The sequence below is a fragment of the Amblyomma mixtum genome, chromosome 3 (assembly GCF_055824585.1).
Source record: "Amblyomma mixtum isolate Tamu chromosome 3, ASM5582458v1, whole genome shotgun sequence".
In the NCBI taxonomy this organism is placed as follows: Eukaryota; Metazoa; Arthropoda; class Arachnida; order Ixodida; family Ixodidae; genus Amblyomma; species Amblyomma mixtum.
This window is the reverse complement of record NC_143014.1, coordinates 64,218,196-64,243,709: the sequence shown is the minus strand read 5'-3', so window position 1 is coordinate 64,243,709 and position 25,514 is coordinate 64,218,196. Positions and strand designations below refer to the sequence as shown.

The 25,514-nt window shown below is 49.3% G+C and overlaps 1 protein-coding gene across 1 annotated transcript; it reads right to left on the bottom strand.

Moving 5' to 3' along the window:
* Positions 1 to 1,427: 1,427 nt before the first annotated feature.
* LOC149350438 (uncharacterized) lies at positions 1,428 to 7,706 on the bottom strand. The gene is made up of 2 exons (XM_089579459.1): positions 6,779 to 7,706; positions 1,428 to 4,097 (listed from the first exon to the last, which is right to left on the bottom strand). The coding sequence occupies exons 1-2, from the start codon at positions 7,493 to 7,495 to the stop codon at positions 3,801 to 3,803; spliced, it is 1,014 nt and encodes a 337-aa protein (XP_089435585.1). The 5' UTR covers positions 7,496 to 7,706; the 3' UTR covers positions 1,428 to 3,800.
* Positions 7,707 to 25,514: the final 17,808 nt, after the last annotated feature.

Genomic DNA, 25,514 nt, shown 5'->3' with positions numbered 1-25,514 from the left:
TGGTGCATCTTCTTGCATCACTGTACCTATTTCGACCTGCTCCTCGCGTTCGCACCCCTGCTGCGTACACAAAATGGGAGAGAGGAGTATTTATTGCAGATAAGCTAGAAAGTAGTGCTGGTGAGGGAGGCAACTATGGCGCCCTAGAGTCAGCGGGAATTTTGTAATCACAGGAAGCTCTATGTGTCCTTTCAACAAATTTCCTTTCATGCAGATAATGAAGCACCTCCCTCCTTCCTTTTCGAACAAGAATATGAAAACGCCGTCTGTGAACGAAGGTTTTCGTTTGGCAATTATGCGCTATATTGTAGGACGCTCAATATTCTGCAAGTTGTCAGTTACAATTGGATTAAGCTGGAAATTCCCACTAAATCCAACTGGAATGCCAACAGGTATTAAATGGAACAAATTGGAACCAGTTGTAGAAATTCGAAAACCTAACTGGTTCCATTTGGTTCCATTGTCCAGTATCGTTCCATAAATTGTACTATTGTTTTCCTTGACTTCAAGACTCCATTCTCCTCCCTACGGAAGCGCTGTTTTCTGCATGGCACTCTTCTCAAATTTTTGTTATTTTGTGGACTGCGTGCAATTTTCGGACTGCCTAGCGCAGCTTTCGGTGGCTAAATCTGCGCGCTAAGGCTCTAATTTTGCCCGAAAAACAAAATGGAAGCAAAAATTGGTGCCATGTTGCACCAAAAATGGGGCTGAAGCGTGTTCCGAACCGATTCAGAATGCTCTGTCTGAATCGTTCCGGCTCAGTTCTATGAGACGGAAAAATTAAAATTGGTTTTGGGGAAAGGAAATGACGCAGTAACTGTCTCACATATCTCGGTGGGCACCCGAACCGCGCCGTAAGGGAAGGGACAAAGGAGGGAGTGAGAGAAGAAAGGAAGAAAGAGGTGCTGTAATGGAGGTCTCCGGAATAATTTCGACCACCTGGGGATTTTTAACGTGCACTGACATCGCACAGCACTCGGGCGCATTTTGCGTTTCGCCTCCATCGAAACGCGGCCGCCGCGGTCGGGTTCGAAGCCGGGAACTCCAGCTGAGTAGAAAAAAAAAATACAGGTTCAATTTTGTTTACAGGTCCAGTTCCGGTTCTAGTTCGACCCCTGATCAGCGCCGCCACATGCGGTTTAGGTTTAGTCACGTGACAAGTGACGTCATGCGTGCCGTCAAACTTATTTGACCAACTGGCGTTAGCAGCAGGTCCACGCCTAGACTTTTTGGTCTGCCACAGTCACGTGACACAACGATCCCGCCGTTGCCTCTCGAGTTTCCCAAAGAAAAAAAAACAGCACCAACGCTACACAGCTCTCGCAGAGCTCTGCGTCTTACCAGAGTCCTTCAATAGCTCTGGTATAGAGGTATACAAGCACCGGTGTGTTTTTTTTTTAATTTTAATTCCAGAAGGTGTACTCATGAATGTGCTCCGCCGTCCTCTCTCGCATGAAAATTGGGATAGGACGGAATTTTATGTTCAGTGGCGCATCAAGAGCCAGAGAGATCGCGCGCGCGATGGAAAAAATCACACGTTGTCAAAAACAGCGCTTCAAGGCCACGTTGATGGCGACAAAAATCGCAAAGGCCATCCTAACTGCCCTCATGAACACGTTTGCCGCGGATCGATGAGCGAACCAACTGCTAAATGAGAAGACGACGCAAGCAAGGGCGATGCGATGGATGACGCGTCTTAACTTCACAAAAGGCACGGAATTTCAGCAAGGCCGCAATAGATTCTATGATTGGAGCCGGGCTATACAGGTTGCTACAACCAAGACTCTCGGAAATTTTTAAAAATTGCATTTTCGAGTTAGGAGAGCGCTTTTTCGGTATAGCATTGTCAGCGATGTAGTGCGTGAGTATAAGAGCAAGACATGCTAAATTGCAGGTTGGTTAACCGATATTGAGTAGTTAACTTTGCAACTATTGCTGTTAGGCTCCTTACCTATTGAGTGGCTTCTAGCCCACCGAAAGTAATGTCCATATCAGTTTTTATATTTCCGAAAATGCCATTCCCGTCGCCACTGCAGCGCTAAAAATTTTGGCGCCGCACGAAGCCGAAAACGAAACCGCGCGACCAGGAAGAGCGCTATAGCCACGCCTCCGAGCGCGCCTGTCGCCCGCTCGCAGCTCCCATTCGGGTCTCACGTTACAGTGAGACCCATTCGGGTCTCACTGTAACGTGACCCTCGTGTTGACCGAGCTTCCAAAGGGAATCATCATTCCTTCGTTATATCCAGTATTTCGTTATAACGAGGATCGATTGTATTATTAGGTCACTATACTAGGTCACTGTACTCACGTGCAGGAGGCACCCTACACGTGAGACCAGCACCATAGACGTGTGACGCGCGCACGGAGGCGTGGGATGCGCTTTTTGGGCCCACGGTTTCGCTTTCGCCAATGTGCGCCCCAAAATTCCTTGCGCTGCAGCGGCGACAAAAAACTGCATCTTTGTAATTCTAAAAAGTGATGTGGATATTGCTTACGGTGGGCTATAAGCGCCTCAATAAACAATGGGTCTAACAGTAGTTGAAAAGTTAACAATTTAATGCAGTTGACCCTCGTGTTGACCGAGCTTCCAAAGGGAATCATCATTCCTTCGTTATATCCAGTATTTCGTTATAACGAGGATCGACTATATTATTAAACCAGTCCACTGGTTAACACGTGTTAGCTGTAGTCTGATGCACTACACCTCGGACAATGCTATGCCGAAAAAGTGCTGCTCTAACTCAAAAATCCTACTTTTAAAAATTGCTGCCACCCTTTCGCGGAACGTCCTGTAGAACGATCCTGAGCCCTGGCTTTATAAATTAGAGGCAGCAAAGCTACGCAAATGGCGATTTGGAAAAAAAAAGCAGCTCCTAGGATTTATTCAAGTTGGACTAAAATTAAGGCGTGTTATTGTACGTACAGCAAAAGCTACAACCGTCGCTGAATCCCACGAAACTAATAAATAAATAAAAAACTGGCGTCATTCGTCGAGGCTGTCGAAAAATCTGCGGTCGCTGCAGACATATGTAAGAAGGGCTAAAACGTGAAATCCTTCTCGTATATGCTGCCAATCGCTTCTGATGAGTGCGAGATCTGCACAAGCGCGAGTTGGCTGAGAATGTATTGAGCCGCGCAGCACTGCTCTGAGTAATGGCAGACAGCGGCGACATCCGTACCGAAAATAGTATTTCCGGACCGCAGTCTTTGATGTTCAGAGAAATGGCGGCTGTTCGGCGCCGGCGTTGCCGCGTGGCATGCGCGAAAGCAGCGTTGTTGCACGTGCCATAGCACAATGCGTAAGCTGCAAAAGCTGCTGCTCTCACCCAGGATGTAATGTACGCGCAGGTGGCCCTAAGAAAGCTGTCTGCCGAGAGACCTACGGTAAAAGCAGTGCTAAACTAAGATGGGGGCCACACAGCAGTTCATGAACTATCGTTTTGCGCCTGGCTTTTAAGCATAAGATATAGAGAGAGCAGGGTGTTGAACTGCCGCATATATTCAGCGGAAATAGAAAAGAAAAGCTAAAAATAAACAACAGCTAGCTCTGGAACAACGGGACGAAAGAGGGGACGCCAATAAAGCGCTATGTTCTTTCTTTGTGTGCGAGTCAACGAAGGGCTTTGTGCCTCTTCTTTCGTTCTGGCATTCTAGAGCTTCTTTCTTATTTCGGTTGTGTCTGCTGGCGGTATACATATAACACTCGCTAAAAGCGCTACAGCCTTCGAACAAGTCCCAGAAATAGTGCGCAGCACGCGTAGTGACGTGTCACGATGCGTCGGTGCGCGACGTGCGGCGCGTTAGCCGGTGAAGTGGACGATCTGGTACACCGTCTCGGTGTTGTCCGCGGCCGACCCAGTGGGAGAGCTGGTGGCGCTGCAGCGGTAGACTCCGTAGTCTGCCGGCAACACTCCGTAGATATGAAGCGAGGCGTGGTTGCCCCTCGACTCCGCGAAGAACCGCCGGTCGGCCAGGTCCAGTGGCTGGTAGACGCAGCCGTACTGCACCGGGCAGAAGCACGGCCCGCAGCTCGGCGGCGGTGGACGCCAGGCGGGCGGCTGGCCCCGGGGATGCGTGGCCTTCACCCAGACAACGTTCTGCGAGCAGCGAGATGTAGACCACGTGCATGAAGACGCGCGTTGCTCCCCCAGGCCGCGCACGCGCGCTTGGTCGAATCGTCAAATCAAACACTTGTAACCCCCTGTACCATGACTAGCCACTGGCTAAGGATCATTGCATGTCTGTAGTGAGTGACATGTGTATGCACTGAGAAATAAAGAATAAAAAAGTGCAGGGTTTTAACGTAGTTAAACAGAGTAGACGCGCGAAAGCATGTTTTAGCCTGACTGGCTCATGGTTTTCCTTTGCTGGGTCGTTGATACATCTGATGACGATATTAGACTCAGGTTATAAGCTCTGATCGAGGTTAAGCTGATTTGATCTGATCTGTTCGCGCCGCAGATGGAAGTTGATCAAGATGACGATGTGCAATGCAGAGCGCGGGAGAGTATTGCAGTTTAACACGGGGCGTGGATGGACCGCCACGCCGAATCACCACGGTCATCGAAATCTTTGTTCCGTGAGCAGTGCTCTTCGGTGCGAGGAGTAAATGCTACCCTGGAAGAGCCGCCTCACTGGCTCTCCTAAATCTAGATGTATGTGCGTGCCTCCCACACTTTCGATGTTTGGGAAGGTGGGGACGTGCAGGGGTATGGGGGGCTCGCGTATTACACAGCCTGGTGTTTCGTGGCATAAGCACACTCAGATTTTACTTTTCGGCACTACTTCCACGCAATAATAAAAAAAAAAAATGCGGCGATAGCATAGTGCCCTCATGCAGTGGCTAGCGAAGCTGTCTGTTCGCGCCGCTGCGGGTTCAAAACCCAGACACGGCAATATTTATTTTATTTCTCCAGGTTGGCCAAGGTCATCCTCAAGGGGAGGTATTGGCTGCAGCTTGCGCGACGCTCCTCCGAATTCGCTTTGATACGTTAAACCACCATAAACTAAACTCCTCCGAATTAATCCGCGCTTACTGGACTTACTACGGGGCTTCACACAATTTTGTTTTTTGTTGGAGCACTATACTTCAGTATAGTGCTTTCGCGCCAAAACCGGCCCGCTCTGCGCAGGCTGAAGACAGTGGTACCTGCCGCACAGGCCGCGTATGTACTCCCGCAAGAAGGCTCAAAGCACGCAGCGGCCGTGAGTAGCCGTGGCGTCGCGCTCTTTGATGTATAAAAACACAGAGTGCATTCTGTTAAAGGCTACATACAAACTCCAACAGAAATGACGAATGACAACGCAAAGACGAAGACTGAGTAACATTTTCCAGACGTAGCACTGCACACCGCCAAACATAGAATAAATTCTAGAAGAGGGCTAATACGGGCTGGTTGGTACATGTTGACGGAAATAATGCAACAGCGCTCCTTCACGTTCGTCTTAGCGCTGCTACGTCCTTTCCGTCAACACAGAGTGAGCGACACTCCAGCCAAAGGACCGACATCGTCAGCTTTCCCTCGCCACTGGACGGAGTTACCCTCACCCCTTATATCGCTGAGAAAGCTCGGCCACTTTACCGGCCACAGGGGTGCCTCGATGCCCAGCGTCGCGTTGGCATCGAGACAGCCTTCTGGTCCAGACTGCCCTCCCCCCAATCTCAACGCCCCCGTTTCTTTGATGTTCTCTCGCCTTGAAGCTCCGCCATCTGCCCTGAATTTGCACTGCTGATTATGCGCACGACCATGTAGACCTGCCATCTCTGGACACTGAGGAGAAACCGCAAGATCTAGTATTTTGGGCCAAACCACATGGACACCGACATATGCGGAAGCGAGTCCTCAGCCAAGCGAACAGCCTGCCTTTAACGTCACCTCACCACCGGGCCTGGCACGCAAGAAAGCGAGGCAGCACTTAGCCTGCTGATACACCATTATTCTATCTATCCACGGTCTGAAAAAAAAAAAAAAATCTCTCTTCGAAATGGGCTTTGTCTCGATAGGCTCTTTTTGTTTTCGAGCCAGCTCTTCGTTGTTACAATCAGCACGCATTACGATGACCCTTGCATGACTTGCATACGCGATGCATCAGAGCATTCAAGCGCACATCCACAAATGTAACGGTATAGCCTGTTGCTCGCAGCCGGTAAGCGAAAGCACCATTGTCCGACAACGCCCCAGCAACGATGCAATAAAAAATAGGTTTTGTGTGCACTCGTGCAACTTCTGCCGACCAAATATCCATACAGCGTGGATGTTACGAAATTGACAGTCACTTCTTAACCGCTTTACCCACACTGACAACAACCTACCGTATAAATTTATGTTAGCGGTGGGGTTCGTGTTCGTGCTCAGTCGGATCATTGCATATCTTTTCCATATTTGTTACTTTCAGATTTGTTGGTAGCCGCAAGGCTCATGCAGACCGCTTGGCAGAACACATTGCGTAAAAGACGCAAAAAAAAAAAAAATCCCCAAGGCTCACTTGGATGAAATGGCCAGGCAGGGCGCATTCTCGAGAGTGCCTTCTCCTCAGACAACCTGGACGGAATCTCCATCAGACAGCGGGCGGACTCGGGAATTTCAGATAATGACACGCCGCCTACACTGGAGAAAGTCCCCAGCTGTGAAAGAGAAACTGTCGGCGTTCCAACAAATATGTATTGCTTCAAACCGGCCAAGGTTCGGAACTGGTAATTAGGATATAAGTTGCTCCAATACGTAGTGCTACATACCTGAACACATTAACGGCATGGATGCAACCACGGCTAACTTACCGAGACCAGCTGGTTCCCGTGAAGGTCGCAGACTAACTCGACGTCGCGTCCTCCGTTCAGGTAACGTACCGAGCCCATGCCAAGGAACTTGCCCGGAAAAGGGTCCAGGTTCTTGGGCGCCGGGGGCTGTGGATAAGGTGGGACCCAGGGTCCAGGGTAGGGCAACGACGGCGGCGGAGGAGGAGGTGGCGGTGGAGGGGGCGGAGGCAGCTCTGCGACCGGGTAACGGCCGTCGGGGTAGCCGCGGTGATGGTCGGGTGCGTACGGGTAGGGATAGTAGCCATGGTGCCCTGACTGCGCGTAAGGATACTGGAAGCCGCCCACGACCTGTGCTGGCTGGTAGAGCCAGTACTGATGGTAGCAGTCGGTTCGCGGCGGCGGGTGGCGGTGGGACGCCGAGCTGCGGCGGTGCTCCACGGCGGTGAGCAGGCAGAGCAGCAGAGCCGTCCTCATGGCGCGCGTGTCTGGACACTGCCGGGCGGCGTCCCGGGAACCGCGGCTCTTTTTCTTTTCTGCCAGGAAAGAGGGTCCGTCTCGGGGCATCAGCCAAGCCGAACGGCCCAAGAATCGCGCAAGGACGGCCTTGCACGCCTGTCTCCAGGGCCACCTGATGACAAGCCCCGGCGTGACCAGGAGCCTGGCATTGGCGAGGGGACGTCTGAAGGGGTGGGGGTCGCTTTTGTCCGCCCCCGCAGAGGCGCTACGCTGAGGCGCCATTAATGAGGGGCCTCTTGGCGGCGCGGCGTTAGAAGGCGTCCCCGGCAACCCTTTTCACGGATGACATTGCCCGACGACTCCGCTAGCCGGAAACACAGCGCGGGCAGGCCCATCCGATTATATCCCAAGCATGGGTCCCATATCACGCTTATACGCGGTTTCGCTATGCGCATGTTAAGGATGGTCCTTTGTTCGCTGTATCAAAGCGACTATCTCGTTCGTTTTAGAAAGGAAAGAAGTGCACTGCGTCGACAGTGAGCGTGGAGTGCTTCTGTTCTGTGTAAGCATTTTCTCGCCGTTTTTGTTAATTGGACAGTTACTAACAGTTTGGTACTTCTTCGTATCGAAGTTGGCAAGCTGTTCACGCACGCCCGCACACAAATTTAAGATTGCACGGACAGACCTGCACCTACTCAACACCCGCAAATTTGGTTGTGAGGTATGTGCATGCACTTGAATTGGTTATAAATGGCATAATGGAAAAATTTTAATTTTCTGTTACGCAATATTTCATGTCGCATGTTTACTTCGCAGCGACGAGCAGTCACAATGATAAAACTTCGCAATATATGCCATAAACTAGCACAGTCTGTTCATTTTTGCTTGTTTAGAGTTGGTGCAAATGATAAAAACGAAGCAACGTCTCGATAATTCAAACTTGAAGGAGACCGAAATTATTTCCAATCATGCGGAGTTGGATTTAAGGAGCCCCTTTGGTACACTCGCAGTTGACGGAACCAAAGTGTCAGTTCGAATTAAGGGAGTTCGAAGTACTGAGATACCACTGTACAAGCACTCAAAACGTGCAGCAAGAAACGGCCAAAAAGAAAATAGGTGCGTGTCTTTTTTTTTTGCATAAAATGTTGTTATATAAGTACTGTTATATGTACTGTTAAATGTCAGTACTGTTATATGCAGTACCAGGTATGATGGTTTGGTTTGATTTTTGGGGTTTAACGTCCCGAAACAACTTAGGCTATGAGGGACGTCGTAGTGAAGGGCTCCGGAAATTTCGACCCCCTGGGGTTCTTTAAGGGGACAGGGTAGGCCCTATACCTCCCATGTATTTTAGCCTACGTTTGTGACCCGTTTTCTCAGGATCTGTTAAGGTTAGAACAATCATATTGGTACCGTTGAAATTAGCTCTCCAAGTTCCCTTTACTGAACCAGAAGTATTATGTAATAAAAAGAGGCTTTTTTTTTCTTGTTTTTAGTGAACCTACTCATTCTTCAGGCCAAAATGGCCAATTTATAGCTTGTGAAACAAAATTCCTTGAAATAATTTTTATAATTCTGGTTCAGTAGATGTCCCCCTAGGCTGCAATAACGTTGGCAAAAAATGATGTTTCTAGCTGCTGCGGTTCTAGAGAAAAAGGGGCAAACGTTGCGAAAATGGACATTTCGAGATAAATAGCTTTGAAGTAAATAAAAGCGCTTTATTCCAACCCTGCACGCTATAAATACTTGCGGATGTATCAGATCAGTAACCACCAGCCTCGTAACCACCTCCAGAGTCCATCTTTCTCTTCTTCGTTTGCTGCCTTGCTTTTCGGGCCTCTTTTGTAACCAGCTGCGCAGCCCTGTATGCAAAGTACAGTCGTCGCTCCCAGCAGCTGCACCTTTTCCTATGCATCGTAAGGCGTACACAATCCTCGCGTTGACTTCATAGAGGCCCGACGTTGTCTTTTTTGACGTCTGGAATTGATGCGAAGAGCACCTTACGCAGTTGAGAGAGTAAGTGCAAGCAACGCCAGCTCTTCGTGCTGCATTTTCGAGCTGCTGCAAGTCCCCACTTCACACTTTACACGCACAGCTTTCACGATGGCACACGACAGCATGTCAGTGTCAATCAGCCGTAACCACTGAGCCACCGGGGCGGGTAGTACCAGGTATGAATAGGCATGGCAGGGAAAACCGCTTCTCTACTGCTATACAAACCTGGAGAGGAATTCTGATCCTTGATGCTGTGCACGAAGCAGCGGCGAAAGAAAGTGGGCCTGACATAGCAGGCGACTAATGACGGAAGAGAGGGGAAAGAGCCGGCTCTATCTGGAGGGTATATCGCGCGTGCGGCCTTCAGCCTGGATACCCGCATCCTTCTACCTATGCTTCTCCACACAACGCGCACTTCCGCCCATAAAACTGAACGCGCGCGAGTCTCGCGATGAGGCTCTCCGCTCATCTGCCCAAACGAGCGGAGGGAAGAGAGCTCGTCCGGCTTGGCGCGCGGTGCGTCAAAAAAGAACTGGGTTAGCGGGCGGCGGCGATGACTGCTGGCGGCGGCCGGCCAGCCAGCGAATGCGATGAGGAAAGCCGCGGACGGACTGCCGCGCGGGACGAGCCGCACTTTCCATCGTCATTTCGTAATAGGACGGCGAGCCAAGAAAAACGGGAACAATAAGCCATCGTGGCAGAGGGGGCGCCCAAGGAAGAAAGTGGCGGTGTTTTAGCAGTTTCACTCGCGCGGCGAACACGGGCAGCCAAGTGTGACTCCTGTTGTTTGTTGCGCCCCGCGAGGCGTTTCTTTATTATTTCTTTTGTGTGCGCACGCGGGCGAGCTGAGGCGGAGCCGCTGGGCGTGCCCCCGCGCTTCGCGGCTCGGAATGGGCGCACCCGCGGTCTCGCTTATTTCCCTCCCGCAGAGCCGAGCGGTGAAAGCGACCGCGCGGCCATTACTATGTTTACCGTTGCGCGCCGAGTCGGGAGGACGACGCGATTACGCATGCCGTCATTGACCACCACGCGGAAGCGGTGCGCCGCATCCGGGAAAGGCAGCTCGTTATTAATTTTCCCATTCCGGTTTTGCTCAGCTCGAAACGGTGCTGGACTGCGGCGCGACACCGTCCGTGCATAAAAGGCGTAGTAATACTCGAGAAAGCTAGCTGTAATAGTCCTCGGACGTAACTCGAGGATATTCGACGGGTGTCCTCGACTAGTCACGACCGTGGAGCAATCAAAGCGCATCTTAACGAACCTGATCTTGGCGGTAATAGGCTCGTGACGTAATTTCAGAATCGTACTGGCGTATTCCACTCGGCGATCCGGAGCACGTTTTCTTGTTCCCCGAACCGAAGAAGCGTTTTTCAATGGGCGATTTGGATTCAGATCCTGAGTTCTGATTGGACATTCCGACACCGCGACGGATTTCGTGCTCCTTCGCGGATTCAGGGCGATGCTCCGGATCGCTGATTGGAATACGCCAGTAGTGATCAGCTTTGTAATTATAGGTGAGGATACTTCACGGTAAGAACGGACGCACGGCAACAGCAGTATTCCCTAGCCAAACGTCTTTTACTACGTGGCAGCGCGCACTCCGTTTAGAGGCACGGCGGCAACCCTTCCTTAAAGGATGAAACAGCGTGTCAACAGAAAACCACGTCAGAGGCTATCAGCGGGGTGACTGGGCGGCCACATACTTCTGACGTCGGCTGGGCGCGCTCAGTCACTCGGCGCGCGACAGCTACGAGGAAACAGGAGATGGTACAGGTGCACCGTTGCTGCAACGCTCTACTTCCGGAACCGGCACGAACAGTGCGACCCTGACATCGCGCGGCGCATTTCTGTTGCTGATGCGTCACTCGCATGGACATCCGGCACGATGCGCGGACGCGTTCGGGAAAGGATCTAGCTCACAAAGGCCCTCTAGCTGCCTATATAAAGTAATTTTAAATTTCAATTAAATATGCTGCCAACATCATCGCAACATTTTTGAGATATATATTCTTTTTAGCCTTCGCGTGCGTGCGTGCGTGCGCGCGCGCGTGTGTGTGTGTTTTATTTCCCGACTTGTGGAACCAATGGGAAAAAGTGGCGAGTGAGCCCTTGTTAACTAAGTTTAGGAAACTAGTAGAGATATTCAACATGGCGTGATGTCTCTGCAGGGAGCCATTTGCGCATGCGCAGACGGCCTCGAGGGGCGCACCTGCCACTGCGCAGGCGCAGCTAGGTCCCCGCGTAGGTTGAACACTGCAGCGGAACGCTAACTGCGCTACGCTGAACACATCTAGTGTTGACGGAGTGATTTAGCATGGCGTGTACGGCCTAGCGCGCATACCGTGAGCTGCCAGTGCGTACGCATGAGCATTCGTGGCTGGAGTCCGAGGTGAGCGACGACAGCGCATAAACTATAATAAAACACTATTTACTGCTGTTTCCCGAAAGCAGTGGAGTGCCGTTCAAGCTATCGGCCTGCATCAAGGGTTACTGATCAAATGCTGTTGCGTACCTGCACTGATAGGAGCACATCCGTAAATGTCGGTATCTGCGGGCTGTTGTACAAACGGAACAGATAAATAAGCAGGTGACGTCATTGTTTAAAAGAGGCAGCCTTCCTACTCTGCGGTCAGAGAGATGACAAATTTCCTTCGCGTGAACTTTGGGTATAAACGCCTTTCGTCTGAATAAAGTGGGAAAATGTTTGTCTTTCTTTGTTCCAGGTTTCAAGTTTAATAGCTGTAAATTCAAGGACGAAACGGCAGACGCCCCTCAATGGAGGCCGTCCGGCTAATGGCGTCGACCAATCCTCACGACGTCGTGGTTAATCCCCTTGGACCTGTTAGCGCGACATCGCAGGGGGTGGCAGATGAAATTGAATTAAGCGCGACGTCATGGAAATTGTTCAGCGTCATTGGCTGGGCGGCCTCCTGCGAGGGGCATCTGCCGCTTCGCTCTTGAGTTGGATAGTAGACGAGGCTTGACAAGGTAATGAAGCGTCTCGGTCTGCACCGGGCGTTTGTCTAAAGCACCGGAGGAATGCTACAAAACTGCACTGCTTATAATCGAACGATCCCGTTGTCTCACCGCACTCCTGGCTTCCTCAATTTCTATGTTTTGACCGATTGCAACTAGTGTTCAATAGCCAGCAAGGCATGGAGAACATATGAACGATACTGACCTTTTTAAAACCGAATTAAAAGAAGATGAATTCGGCGTACGTTTAAAGATTTTTTTTTAACTGACAACTCCTAGCCCTAATTGCATTATACAGAAACGCACTGTTATGCTTAACGTATCATAACGTAACCCCGAAACACTGTAAGAAGTGTCAACTATCTTTTCCGCCTATTATGGGCATGTCCCAAAGAACCACCAGAGTACAGCGCAAACATTACAAGAGAATGGGAGGCCATGCTGTCAGCTGCGACACAGCCGTTCAAGCCAGGGCCATAGCCCGGGCGGAGGCAACCGCCACGGCCCAAGGGCTATACCGGTTGGCCAAAAAAACCATCGTCCTCCGTCCATCCGCAGAAAGAATTACTCTTTCTCAACCCCAACCGGCATATTATGTACCAATATTATGTACACGGTGCAATGCGTCGCAGAGTGCGTAGCATTGTACCAGAATTCCAAGTTCGTTTTTGGAGTCCCCTTTCAAAGGCCTACTCTTTCTCACACAATGAGAGTCATGCTAACCAGCTCTCACATTTATTTTCGTGTTCATTATTTTCTCTCAAATAGCAAAAAACAAAACAACACAAGATGAGGCGCGTCCTTGCCAAACTGCCGCACAGCCAAAGCTCAACAAGCCTCCACATGCATTACCTGAAACTGACATCACCGTTCAGCACATCGCCAGCAATCGTACCTGGATTTATTCTGACCAATTAAAGAGAAGCACTTACACGCACATGTTTAAAAGCACACACACGTGATGATACGCGTGCATTTGTTTTGCACTCCGCTGTCCCCACTCTGCTTTACATGTGATGGAAAACAAACTCGCTAGACAAGTCTTCATTCTGGCGTACGAATTATTCGACGGCGCAGATTAGCGGGTGACTGCAATGCCTGATGGTTGATGAGGGCATCAGAGCCTTCTGATTGGTGCCTGACAAGGTCATGCACGTAACAAACAAACAAAATTAAGCGACATCAACTTTCTGTGCGTTGAGCTTCGGCATCAAGGCAGACATCGCTAACGCCAGGGTACTAGCTACATTAGGGGATTTTATAAAAAGCGGGCCCTATATCGATTAGGGGGATACGGGAAAAGCGTGGTGCCAGTACGCATGCTCAGGACAATAACGCCCTGTTCTAAAGCTACGCTGTCACGCTGGCACAAGAGCTGCGCTTTGTGCGTGAAGAATCCTCGTGCGCGCTGCACTCGGCAAACCGAGAATGAAGGGGAGAAATAGCGACGCGCCGCTTCCTGCCGCTAATCGCGCGCGTTGTCCGGAGTCCGTGAAAAAGACGACAGCAATCAGCTCTCGGGGAAACCTCGCACGGCGCTTGTCTGGCGCTTGTCGCTGCGGGCAGACGTCGTACAGAGCCAGCGGGGAAGCTTGGCCCGTGGCATCGTGCATAGACGCTGCGCATTCTTTTCCACTCTCTCTTCCACCAAAGCTTCCCCATCTGCCAGAAACGCAGCCTTGACAACTGCGGTGTCGCCAGGACAAAGCACAGGAGGGCATTCTGGCGCTCCGATGGTAAACGATTAAGGCCGCACGCGCACGCTAACAGCGTGCATACAGCACAGTTTATGATACTTACACCTCAGATTCACTCTCCTTAAAGGGCAACTGTCCAGGGGTCTGGACATTTTTGAAAAACACGCCCACTGCATAGATGAGGCATCGAAGGTAACCTCTGCAAAATACTAGAGCCATGCGCGCCCCGAAAAGCTGCAAAAATTGAAGTCAAAGCCCGTTCGTTATTTCCTTCCAGAAGCAAACGTCCTCATCCTCTGCAGCCTTCGGGTTGACGTCATACTGAAAACGTTCACGTCGTTCTGACTGACGGGCGAAGGGTGGGCGTAGCCGGTTCGTCGCGTGTTCTGCTCGTTGCGCGCACGCTTTCCGCCAGCGAAGAATAAATTCAATGATAAAATCATGCACTGACATAGTGGATCGTGTACGCATTTTGCGCGACTTCTTCCCTACACTGTCAACCAATCTGCACCGCTAAGAGCGCTTTTGGGTGTCCTTGACTCCCACCTTTGTAGCCGTACCTTTATTCACAATCAAACATGAACACAATAGGCGTTTTATACGAAGCTGTACCTCGAACGGCTCGGCACCCACATGGGTCCCACGGGGCTCACATGGGCTACCCACATTGGACCAACAGGGGGCCGAATTCATGGCCCACTTACGGCCTTCATTGCCTGATGTGAGTAGCCGGGTCCACCGAGCTCCTGCATCGGTCCTACTTTGCACAGATGTGGGTAACCACTGAGGACGAACATTAGGTTTTCATTTCGGTTAGCCCCTCCAATATTGACACTGGACCGATGGGGGTTCTAAAGAGGACAGCTAATATGAGTTAGCCCACATGTTCCCAACAGGGTCGCTGGTTCAAGCGTACTGTCCACGCGTACACAGAAATGGTCCGGAAGGGACCTGTCTATATTCGCACGCGCAAACTTATGTAATGTTTACTTGGTTTCAAAAGTGTGGTATGTGTTGCAGGTCCTTTCGTGCTCTCGACTTAGCATTGAAAAGTTTCATCGTCTCTTCGCAGTTTTTGTTTGGCAGTCCTCATAGGAGAGGACTAAGCGTGATAATTTATTTGTACGGCAGAGAAAAGGGAGTCTTTCCCTGCCATACTTGTACCTTAGGCAAGTGCATGGTGTCAAGATTTATGTTTCTTCGGGATCAACGCGACCCTTTCCTGCTGTCTTTTATTCAAGTGAGGCTTTCTTCGGCTTTGCCTAATTATGTTATTTCCACTTTCGACGGGATGCGATACAGCACAAGTCGATTTTCGAAAGAAGTGATCTTTGCTTTCCGATTTCCGAATGCTCGCTTCAGTTTGGAATACCTTTCAAACGTCACGCGTAAGCAATTGCTCAAAGATTTGCTTGACCGTGTCTTCCCGGAGCCAATGTATCGATCTTTGTGTCATACGCAGCAAGTCTGGACAAAAGCCTTTTTGAGCGGGAAACTGTTTATGAACGAATTTTTTCATATCATCCGCATATCATCCGACGGCAGTCTTGTAATTTATTTTTCCTGTTAACGTTTTTGCTATCGTCAAAAGCGTTCCCCGTTGGTTTTTTTATGGCAGCCTTAAATGTTCTACGCGATCGATGGATACACTTTAAAGAAATATTTTGCTAGATATTTCCATAAGAGTACCTTACAATTTTCCAATTTTAAAATTTTTTTTCCAAGAATGTTGGACATGAGTGGAGGCCAAGGAGGAAATGTTTTGAAAAGAGTAAGGAAAGTGGTGGTGCCAGCGGTTGTGAAGACATTTTTCTTCAAGTTGCACACTGGTACGTTGCCGGTTAAAACATGGATGTAGCAGAATGGATTGTTTTTACCATGCGGAGCTGACTGCTTGCTGTGTCACAAACCAGAGTCAATAGAACACGTCTTTGTTGACTGCTGGTTGCGCTGTTTTTTTTTTTTTTTTTGACGTGCTCCAGCGGACAATAAAGGAAGACTTACCCTTGACGCCGTATGGTATATTCCTGGACGTTGAGCCGGACCTTTATAAATACGATGCATTCTTCCTTTTCGGCCTGCACAGTATTTGGCGAAGCGGGTTCTGTACGACACCGCGGTGAAGATGCGTGGTCTGATGGCGGTTACTTAAAAAAAAAAACAACGTATCTAAGCTGCGTGAGGTGTACAGGGAGCTATGTTTCAGAGATGAAATTATCAGTTTGATAGGGCAATTGTGTTCTTTGAACTGGTTCCGAGTTTCTCGTGTAAGCGAAACGCATGTCCGCTCCTGATATTTAAGAGTGTAGTCAGAGCATAATCTGTTTGTGACCTATTGTAAACTGTCGAAACAGGCAATAAGGAAAAAAAAACACTCTTCGTGGCGTATACGCGTTGCATACCCGCCTGACACACAGAGGGCCTGGGTTCGAACCGCAAAGCCCGCGAATTGTTTTTTTTTTTTCGAATGGTCATTTTCGCGCGGACACGCTCTGCTGGAAGGTCCTGTATACATGCTGCTCATGAGGCAATAAATGCTTTCGCACAGCAAGTCCGCTCCAGAGTGTGCCATCAATACGTGCAAAAAGAAGCTGCTCACAATGCTCGGTTAGAGTTAGGCGAGGTGACCTGCGTTTTGCCACCGGCGCGTTGCACTGGGTAGCACGCGAGCTGGACAGGATAAGGAAATGATAAGCTGCTAATACTGGGTCGAACGTGCGTTCCCGAGTGATAAAGTAATCGGAAAACATTGAAATGCACTGACGTGCGCACTGCACGCCTGTGAGGTCAACGTTCTGCATGGCTGCAGTGTGCAGCATGACTCATCTAGATTTGCGCAATGTGCCGACTACTGGCGCCTTTCAGGCAGCACCTACGGCGCCGCAGCTTCGGCATAGCATTTCAATAGGAACTTTCCCCACACTGATGAAAGAACCACCTCGGAGAGTGAAGTGTACTCAATGAACGTAACAATAGGAATGTAGAGGGACCCACGCAGTTATTGTGCTCCTGGCAGATACCGCAAGGAATTGGGGTTTTTTTGCGTGTCCTAATTTCAGTGAAGTAAGGCGAGCATTGGCGCCTATTTTGGTTCGGAAGTTTTTAGTTTCGCGTGTTTAGCTGCACAAATTTTGTATTAATATTTTGCGCCGGTTGGCTATAGAGGTGCTTTGCGCACTCTGCATTGGAAATAAGCCGAACTGGTCAAACTACACACCATAGCGAAAAAGGAAACTCTCAAAGAAAAATGGCGCACTGGCATAGTTGTTGAGCTCTGTACACATTGTTCGATACACCGGAGCTGCAGCCTTTGTATAGACTGCAGCATCTTTTTGTGGAGCGGACAGGAGGGTATGCGTAATTAACGACGCTATTAGACGCCACGATGACTTTTAACCGGCACTTATTTTTGTTTTAGAGAAAGGCTGCAGTTGACCTCCGCTGTGCGCACGCTGCTCAGTTGTCGGAGACAGCTGCTCTGTGAGTACTGAAGAACGAGTTGAAGCGACTGAAAGGCGGCCTTAGCGCATAAGTAATTTAGACAGCTTTCTTCCTCGGCAGGGCAGCGTCAGCTTCTTCGGTTCATTCGGGACATTGAACCCGTGAAGCTGCGGTTATTAGAAAACGACTCCAAAAATGGGCGGTCCAAGCCGAGTAGTCGCCAGTGATGGTGTACCGGTTGCAAGATTTTTAAGACCGCAGCTGGATTGCGAATTGCAGGCGCTCGCACTTCCAGGGAAGTGCACGAAATTACAATGCGTCATGGCAGTCGCCAATGCATGCGCACCAACTCAGGAACGATAAGCTTGGTCTATAGGTCTATGGGGTTTAACGTCCCAAAGCAACTCAGGCTATGAGAGATGGCGTAGTGAAGGGCTCCGGAAATTTCGACCACCTGGGGTTCTTTAACGTGCACTGACATCGCACAGTACACGGGCCTCTAGAATTTCGCCTCCATCGAAATTCGGCCGCCGCGGCCGGGATCGAACCCGCGGCTTTCGGGTCGGCAGCCGAGCGCCATAACCACTAAGCCACCACGGCGGCAACGATAAGCTGTGCTCATGAAAATGCTCATTGGCATTTCCTCAAATACTGCTCAAATACTGCCACAGTCAACCTTATTTCAAGAATGATTAGAAGGGCAACCCGGCATCGGAAAGGGATGAGGGAGGAAGACAGACATCCTCCGCCTAGTCCAGGCCCTAGTCGTAAGCAGGATTACTTACAGGCTCCCCTACCTAGGGATAAGAATCACTGATAGAAGGTCCATTGACACCATAACGGGATCCTATAAAACGGCCCTAAGACTCCCACCAACCACATCAAAGGAACAAGCTTCGGGCACTTGGGGTACACAACACCTTCGAGGAAATCAGGGGGGCGCTTCTGGAGAGTTAAAAACAACGCCTAATAACACAGGCTTTTAGGGAGATCTTGTCGAGACTGGAGCTATGGCAGGGCAAGTCCCAAATCCCAACACCCGCAAGAGAGAAGGCCCACGTAAACCCGATACCCAGATACATGAACCACGAGCCGCAGAAGAGTAGAAGGAAAGCCAGAGTCCAAGCACTGACAAAAAAAAAATCTATCTAAAGACCCGGAAACGGTCTACATGGAGATCAGGGCCCATGCCGAGCCAGGCAAGCTCACGACAGCTGCGGTCGACAACCAGAAGAGGCCAGTTATCGGGGCCGTCGCCATCAAGACCCAGTACCAGCGGGGGAAGTCATCGCACGTAGTGACGGACTCCCAACAAGGTCTACCTTGCTGGGAAACTTCAAGGAAGGGCGAGCACACCATTAAGTAGACTCCCCCACTCACACAGACGGAAACGAGGTAGCGAATGATCTAGCCCGAACTCTCACAAACTGGGCGGATCCCCATCCTTACCCCACCTCCCTCATAGGAACGTACGGTGACAGGTTAGAAAGCATTTCTCTCCACCACACAAACTATCCTCCTCGAACGACATAGACTCGAGGAGCATACAAACTAACACATTTTCTAATATTCACATTTTAAAAAGAACAGTCCCACAAAGCCGCCGCGGTGGCTCAGTGGGTATGGCGCTCGGCTGCTGACCCGAAAGACGAGGGCTCGATTCCGGCCGCGGCGGTCGAATTTCGATGGAGGAGAAATTCTAGAGGTCCGTGTACTGTGCGATGTTAGTGCAAGTTAAAGAAAACCCAGGTGGTCGAAATTTCCGGACCCTTCACTACGGCGTCCCACATAGCCTGAGTCGCTTTCGAACGTTAAACCCCCATAAACCACCCATTAGTCCCACTCTCATTGGTGCGTATCAAGCCCCACGCTCTATCACACCTTTTGGGAATGTCAGGACAAACTGAACCAAACGTTAACAGTGTCATACCCGACACACGAGCATTAGGAGGCGGCCCTGACCAGCGACAACCTGGACCAGCAAGCCTGGATCATCCAGCTAGTCCGCAAGTAAGCTGCCGCCAGCGCAGCCCTGGACTAGGGCCACCGACCACCCAGCTCCTGCAAATTCCCTGGGCTAAACAAAAGTTTTCTCTCTTTTTCAAATACTGCGCTTCGACTTGCCGCTCGACTCGAACAGAGCGTACCCAGTCACAGGGAGCCGCGGAAAATTATTTTAGCTGTTTGTTTCAATATTCCACTTGACATACTTTTTGTGCTGCTGTCATTCATTTGGCGAGCGGCTTGTCCTCGGCAGCAGCTGGTATCTTAGCTCATCGGGTAAGAGCCACTAGTCCGTTACTGAGAGCCAGATTAACGGTGTAGGGTATTAGTCAAATTGAACGAATAGATTTTATTTTTCCATTGTGCACAAATTTAACAAGCCACGCCAGCACACCGTACAAAGAACCTGGCACCATAAAGGAGAAAAGTTTCTACCCATTTCGGTAGTAAATACTACTAGCTTTTTCATTTGTGACTGCAGTGCTCTTCACTAGCTTCTTGAGGTAGTAACTTTCACTAGTTCTACTTTTACTACCTACAGTTTCAAGAAGGTAGAGATCTGTGTGACAAGTAAATGGTTAGTCGTTAGTGAATTTTCCGACCCCCTTTTTTTTTTTCGTAAGAGTGCCCCTGAACACTGAACGCCGAACAAACGTGGTCAGAGCTTCCTTCTGGAAACAGTACAAGACCGGAGGTGATGGTCGAAAGGGTATATGGGGCTTTTTGCAGAGTGCATCACGGCGCATTCATTTGCTATGAAACTGGTGCGTTGCAGGTTATACTGAGCGCGTATGTGCACCGCTAGACACCGCATCCTCAACGGAAATGCGGCATATTTCCCAATGAGCGGCCCTGATAAGCTGTATGGCAGTTACGGGAGCCAAGCGATGACGTATGTGCACCCAATATATCAATTTTGTTTTGTCCTCAATGCGCTACGCGGGCTCGATGGCATTAGCCTTCGTGTTTGCCTGAAGTCTGCCCAGGTGTGTGTGTGTATATATATATATATATATATATATATATATATATATATATATATATATATATATATATATATGTGTGTGTGTGTGTGTGTGTGTGTGTGTGTGTGTGTTTACAGATCGTTATTTTAAACCCTGCAGGAGATACATCGCTGCAATATGTGCAGATGAATTGTACACCAAGGCGGACATCATCTAAGTGAGAGAGCTCAGTGATGAAGCAATAATTTAACTAAAATTAACTAATTAACTTTTTTACTTTTGATTTCTAGGGTCAACATTATATTAAGAAATTGAAGGCTGTCAACACAGAAGCTGAGTCCAGTTTTTAAACTTGCTTTATCGGCAATGCGTTTCGATATATTTAACGCCAAAAATGCGCATTTTTTAGCTCGTCCTTCCCGCAATGCAAATTTTTAAAATGGTGTCGCTGGGCGTACTATTGTCGCGGAAATCACGTTAACTGCTTCTACGGCATAAAACTGACAAACGGCTTTAGTATTTGCTGCACTATGAATGCGAGCGACGCCATTTTAAAGATATGCATTGCTGGAAGCCAACTTTACGAGCTAAAAAAAATGCTTGTTTTGAGCTTGACGTTAAATATTTCGAGACGCATTGCCGATAAAGAAAATTTAAAAACTGAACTCAGCTTTTATGATGACGGCCTTTAATTTCTGAATATAATGTTGGCCCCTAAAAGCAAAAGTAAAAAGTTGAGTTCAATTTAGTTAACTAATCGTTCTATCACTGTGCTCTATCACGTACATAAGTCCGCCCTGCTCTACAGGCCACCTGCCCAGGCCGCGCCGACGTATCTCTTGCAGGGTTTCAAGTTTCAAATAACCACATATACACCTCTGGCGGGTTGTGAAGTCAGAAGGTAACCTGACCTAGGTGGCAGGTGAGGGTGGCCACCCGCTTTGGAACCGGCATGGTTACGACGCAGTGGCGGACGTTATAGACATGGACTTTCAAACGAGCTACAGAATCATCGTGTCCAGTGTGAAAGCCGTCTCTAGGCTACTTTATGGACCACAAGACTATTCTTGTAAACTTAGGTAAGAAGAGGAATGGGCCGAATGGCGAACAAAATGCTGAGTAGAGGGTCAAATAAGCCGGCGTGACCACAAAATATGTTCGTTTCATCTTTGCATTAAAGAAGACACCACGACAGACACCGTTTTATGATGTAAAATGATGTATGATGTTTTATTATGTAAAATCCGCGAAACACGTCATGACAGCGCACAAAATCGCATTTGGCCTAATTACGCAAATCGGCTGCCATTTCTTTTTGTTGGCTCTTAACGCCTGCACATTTTGACAGCCGGGTCCCATTTAGGTCATCCGCTGCCATCAGTGGCCCAGTGCACACGCTCGCATGCGTGGCGGCTGCCCACTCGTCACGTCATGTGCGCGCACGCAGGCCGAAGCACGGCAAGGACGGGACGTTGCGTGCACACTGTAGTGCGTGCACCAGAAGCGGCTGCGCGGCGGCGTGAGGCCCGGTGAGATGAACGCTTTCTGCTGGAAATTATTAGGCCAGATTTTGAGCGGCATTTGCCGCTGACTCACGGGCGACCTTTCCATCGTTTAGACAGAGGAGTGAAAGCAGGCGTTCTCTATGGGCACGTGCAAAAGGCTCGCGCTACAACTACCACCACGCTTGCCGCACACGCACAAACAAACCAACTTGCGAAGGTCTATGCCACTACGGCATGACACGTCCTCTGACCTGAGGACGACTTATTTCGTGACAGTGGCGGAACAAGAAATGTTCCTCGACGTGGGTTCTTCAGCCTGGTACATCCTCGCGACGATGCCTCGACTGAACAGACGCTTGCTGGCTGCCGCTGCTGAAAACTGAACCTTCATATCACTGTGGGATGAACACAAGGCCATTTCAGTGTGAATTAGGAACTCATAGATGCTGGTGTAGTAAATAAATAACATCCAACATTCCCGGAATAAGGTGCTTGTCACTCGGAGTTCCTGCACACTATTTTGCTTGCACACTGTACGAGCCCGTAGAAGACAGGTGTTGAGAACTTTAGTGCCTCGATGCGCGCGCTCCCTACCACCATAAAAGCACGTCGTCAGCTGACGGACGACCCTTGTAAAGCAAAATCCTACGCCCTCACAACCCTTCGTCTCCGAAAGCGCATCGTTTACGGCCGTATAATTTGAGCAAAATAAATAGTGCGCCGCGTTTTATTTTAGTTTTTCACTTTTTCATCCACAACTGCCACACCGTAATTTCTCCAGGATGCATCATTTGTGCCCTTACGTCGCCAATAAAGCTCGCTGAGCTAGGCCTGTGTGACTACGAATATTCTTTCACCAGCAACCACGATTCTATCACGAGGTGGGCAAAGAGCAGCAATGCTTCTGACAACACCTCACCCGTTCATAGTTTAGATTAGTTCATGGGGTTTAACGTCCCAGAACGACTCAGGCTATGAGAGACGCCGTAGTGAAGGGCTCCAGAAATTTCGGCCACCTGGGGTTCTTTAACCTGCACTGACATCGCGCAGTAGACGGCCTTCTAGAATTTCGCCTCCATCGAAATTCGACCGGCGCGGCCGGGATCGAACCCGCGTCTTTCGTGTCAGCAGCCGAGCACCATAATCACTGAGCCACCGCGGGGGCCCACCCGTTGATCGCCCATACAAGTTCCTCTCCAGTGAATGAGAGATCTCTGATGTGCATTACACACTAACTTGCTGTATTCGAAGTTATCGTTGTGGTCCCGCCCGAAGTGCACGCTCTTTAGGCAGGAGATTAAAGTACCCGGCGGCGGACTCTAGTACAAACGGCGAGTCCGCTTGAAGGCATACAGACGGCGATCAGCGTCTTCGACTCTTTCCGTCGGGTAGTGCAAGCGGTGCTGCGAATCCACCGCCACCGCGCTGAGCCAGCTCATTCGGCCCATGCTATCTTATCGCGCGGTGATAACCGGGGGCGGAGGAGAGGGCAGGTAAGCATATCGCTGACAGCATTCGGTTGAAATGTCACCCGCCCATGGCAACCACAACGGTTTTAATTGATCGGGTCACACTCTAGGCCCAAAGCAGACGGGGCGGAAAAAGGAGGGATGGATAGAGGGAACAGTAGAATTGAAGGTGAAAAATGTGAGTCGTCAGGGCCAGAGAGTGGAGGTGACGTAGGGAACTGCGCTGTTTTGCATGACATTATCGCTCCAGCCATATTTATTGAAAATTTTAGGGTTTAACGTCCCGAAGCGAAATGTATGGGCTATGAGGGACGCCATAGTGGAAGGCCCCGGATTAATTTAGACCACCTGGAGTAACTGAACACGCGCTGACATCGCACAGCACATGGACGTTTTTGCATTTCACCTCCACCGAAATACGGCCGCCGAGGCTGGGATCGAACCCGCGACACTAGGGTCAGTAGCCAAATGCAAAATCTAATGACACAACAGTGGGTAATATTTATGAAGTGCTTGAAGGCAGGCGATGCAACGAGGCAGAAAATTTTTTTTTCTTTTTGCACCTTGTCCTGCTGCCAGTAATGAGTGTTTGTTTGCTTCAATGCCTCTCACACAACTGTAGATGTTGCAGGGCTGCTGCACATTTGTCTAAATATTGCTCATAATGAAGTGCTCTAGCTGTTGCGATGATTTTGATTACAATGAATTTTAATGACACAAGGACAGCTTTAGCCACAGTGCCACAGCAAGCACAAGGTGATTTTTGTCTACACAAGGTAGGGTCAAAGACCAATTTTCCAATCATTTCTGTCCCGCCGCGGTGGCTCAGTGGTAAGGCGCTCGTCTACCGAGCCGGAGTACCCGGGTTGGAACCCGACCGCGGCGGCCGCGTTTCGATGGAGGCGAAACGCAAGAGGCGCCCGTGTGCTGTACGATGTCAGTGCACGTTAAAGATTCCCAGGTGGTCGGAATTATTCCGGATACCTCCACTACGGCACCTCTCTTTTCCTTCTTTCACTCCTACCTTCCTCCCCTCACGGCGCGGTTCAGGTGACCGCCGATGTATGTGAGACAGATACTGCGCCATTTCCTTTCCGCAAAAACCAATTTACCAATCATTTCACCCCAAAGAAGCCAAACATCAGGCCAGGGTAAAGCTTGTGCCAGCTGGGGATCGAAACTCACACTCTGATGAGTTTTGTTACGAGGGTTTGTGGCACATATATGCGCTGTTACACATACTTGTAGAATTGGCCAAGGGAGTCATGTCACCCTACCAGTGTACAGACCAGAGTGACTGCATGCTATCTCTATATACACTGGCTCAATGGCATAGCCACAAGCCTACCCCATATGGGAAAAGAGCTTCGGCCTGGTTAGTGCTCTTGTTCTGTTCACTAGCCCCTGATCCTAGTTCTTGAACTCACAGTCCACAGCAACTTTCACCTTGTACACTTCACTCGGTTATGAAGATGAAAGGAGATCTGAGCACCCCTCCCAGCTAAACTTGTAAATTACACATTAAATCAAGAGAGACCTAGACAAATTTTGCTATGGCCTTCATCATGGAAGAAAAAGAATAACAGCATATTGGATATATCCTGCATGTACCTTTTCCATGTGTCTTTTTTTATGTTTAACACACATGAATACTGTGAATACTGGAAATTTCAGTGATGGCTATGCTTCCCGTCCTCATCAGATAAGCTGCACAGTGTCACCAGAGGTGATCCTGTCTTGCTGCTTCTGCTTCCCATTTACATATTTACTACTGCAACACAGTGTAACATGAACTTGCTAGTGCATAGAATTCCACAATAATTATGAAAGATGAATGAACACAGGCAAACCTAAAAAGGCCACTTCAGTGAATTAGGTTAAAATTTGCTCGGTCAGATGTAGGGATATTGAGAATGTTTGAAACTTCATAGAGAAATAAACAATACAAATTACAATTCTAACACTTAAAATGCCAAATTAAATGGAAACCTATGGTAAAGGCACGAAACTGCACAAGCAGCAGCACGCACAGAAGGCAAAAACCAGTTCAGTGAAAAATGACTACAGTGAGGCTGTCTATGTACTGAGGAACCAGTGTTCAGTCACCAAGAATTCACAATGTTATATAGACTTCCAAAAGGGGCAAACCAAATGCAACAAGCAGATGGTACTTACATCAGGAAGCAATTATACATATGCAAAGAAAATAAAAAAGAACAAATGTGTAAAAAAAGACATGGTCACTGTAA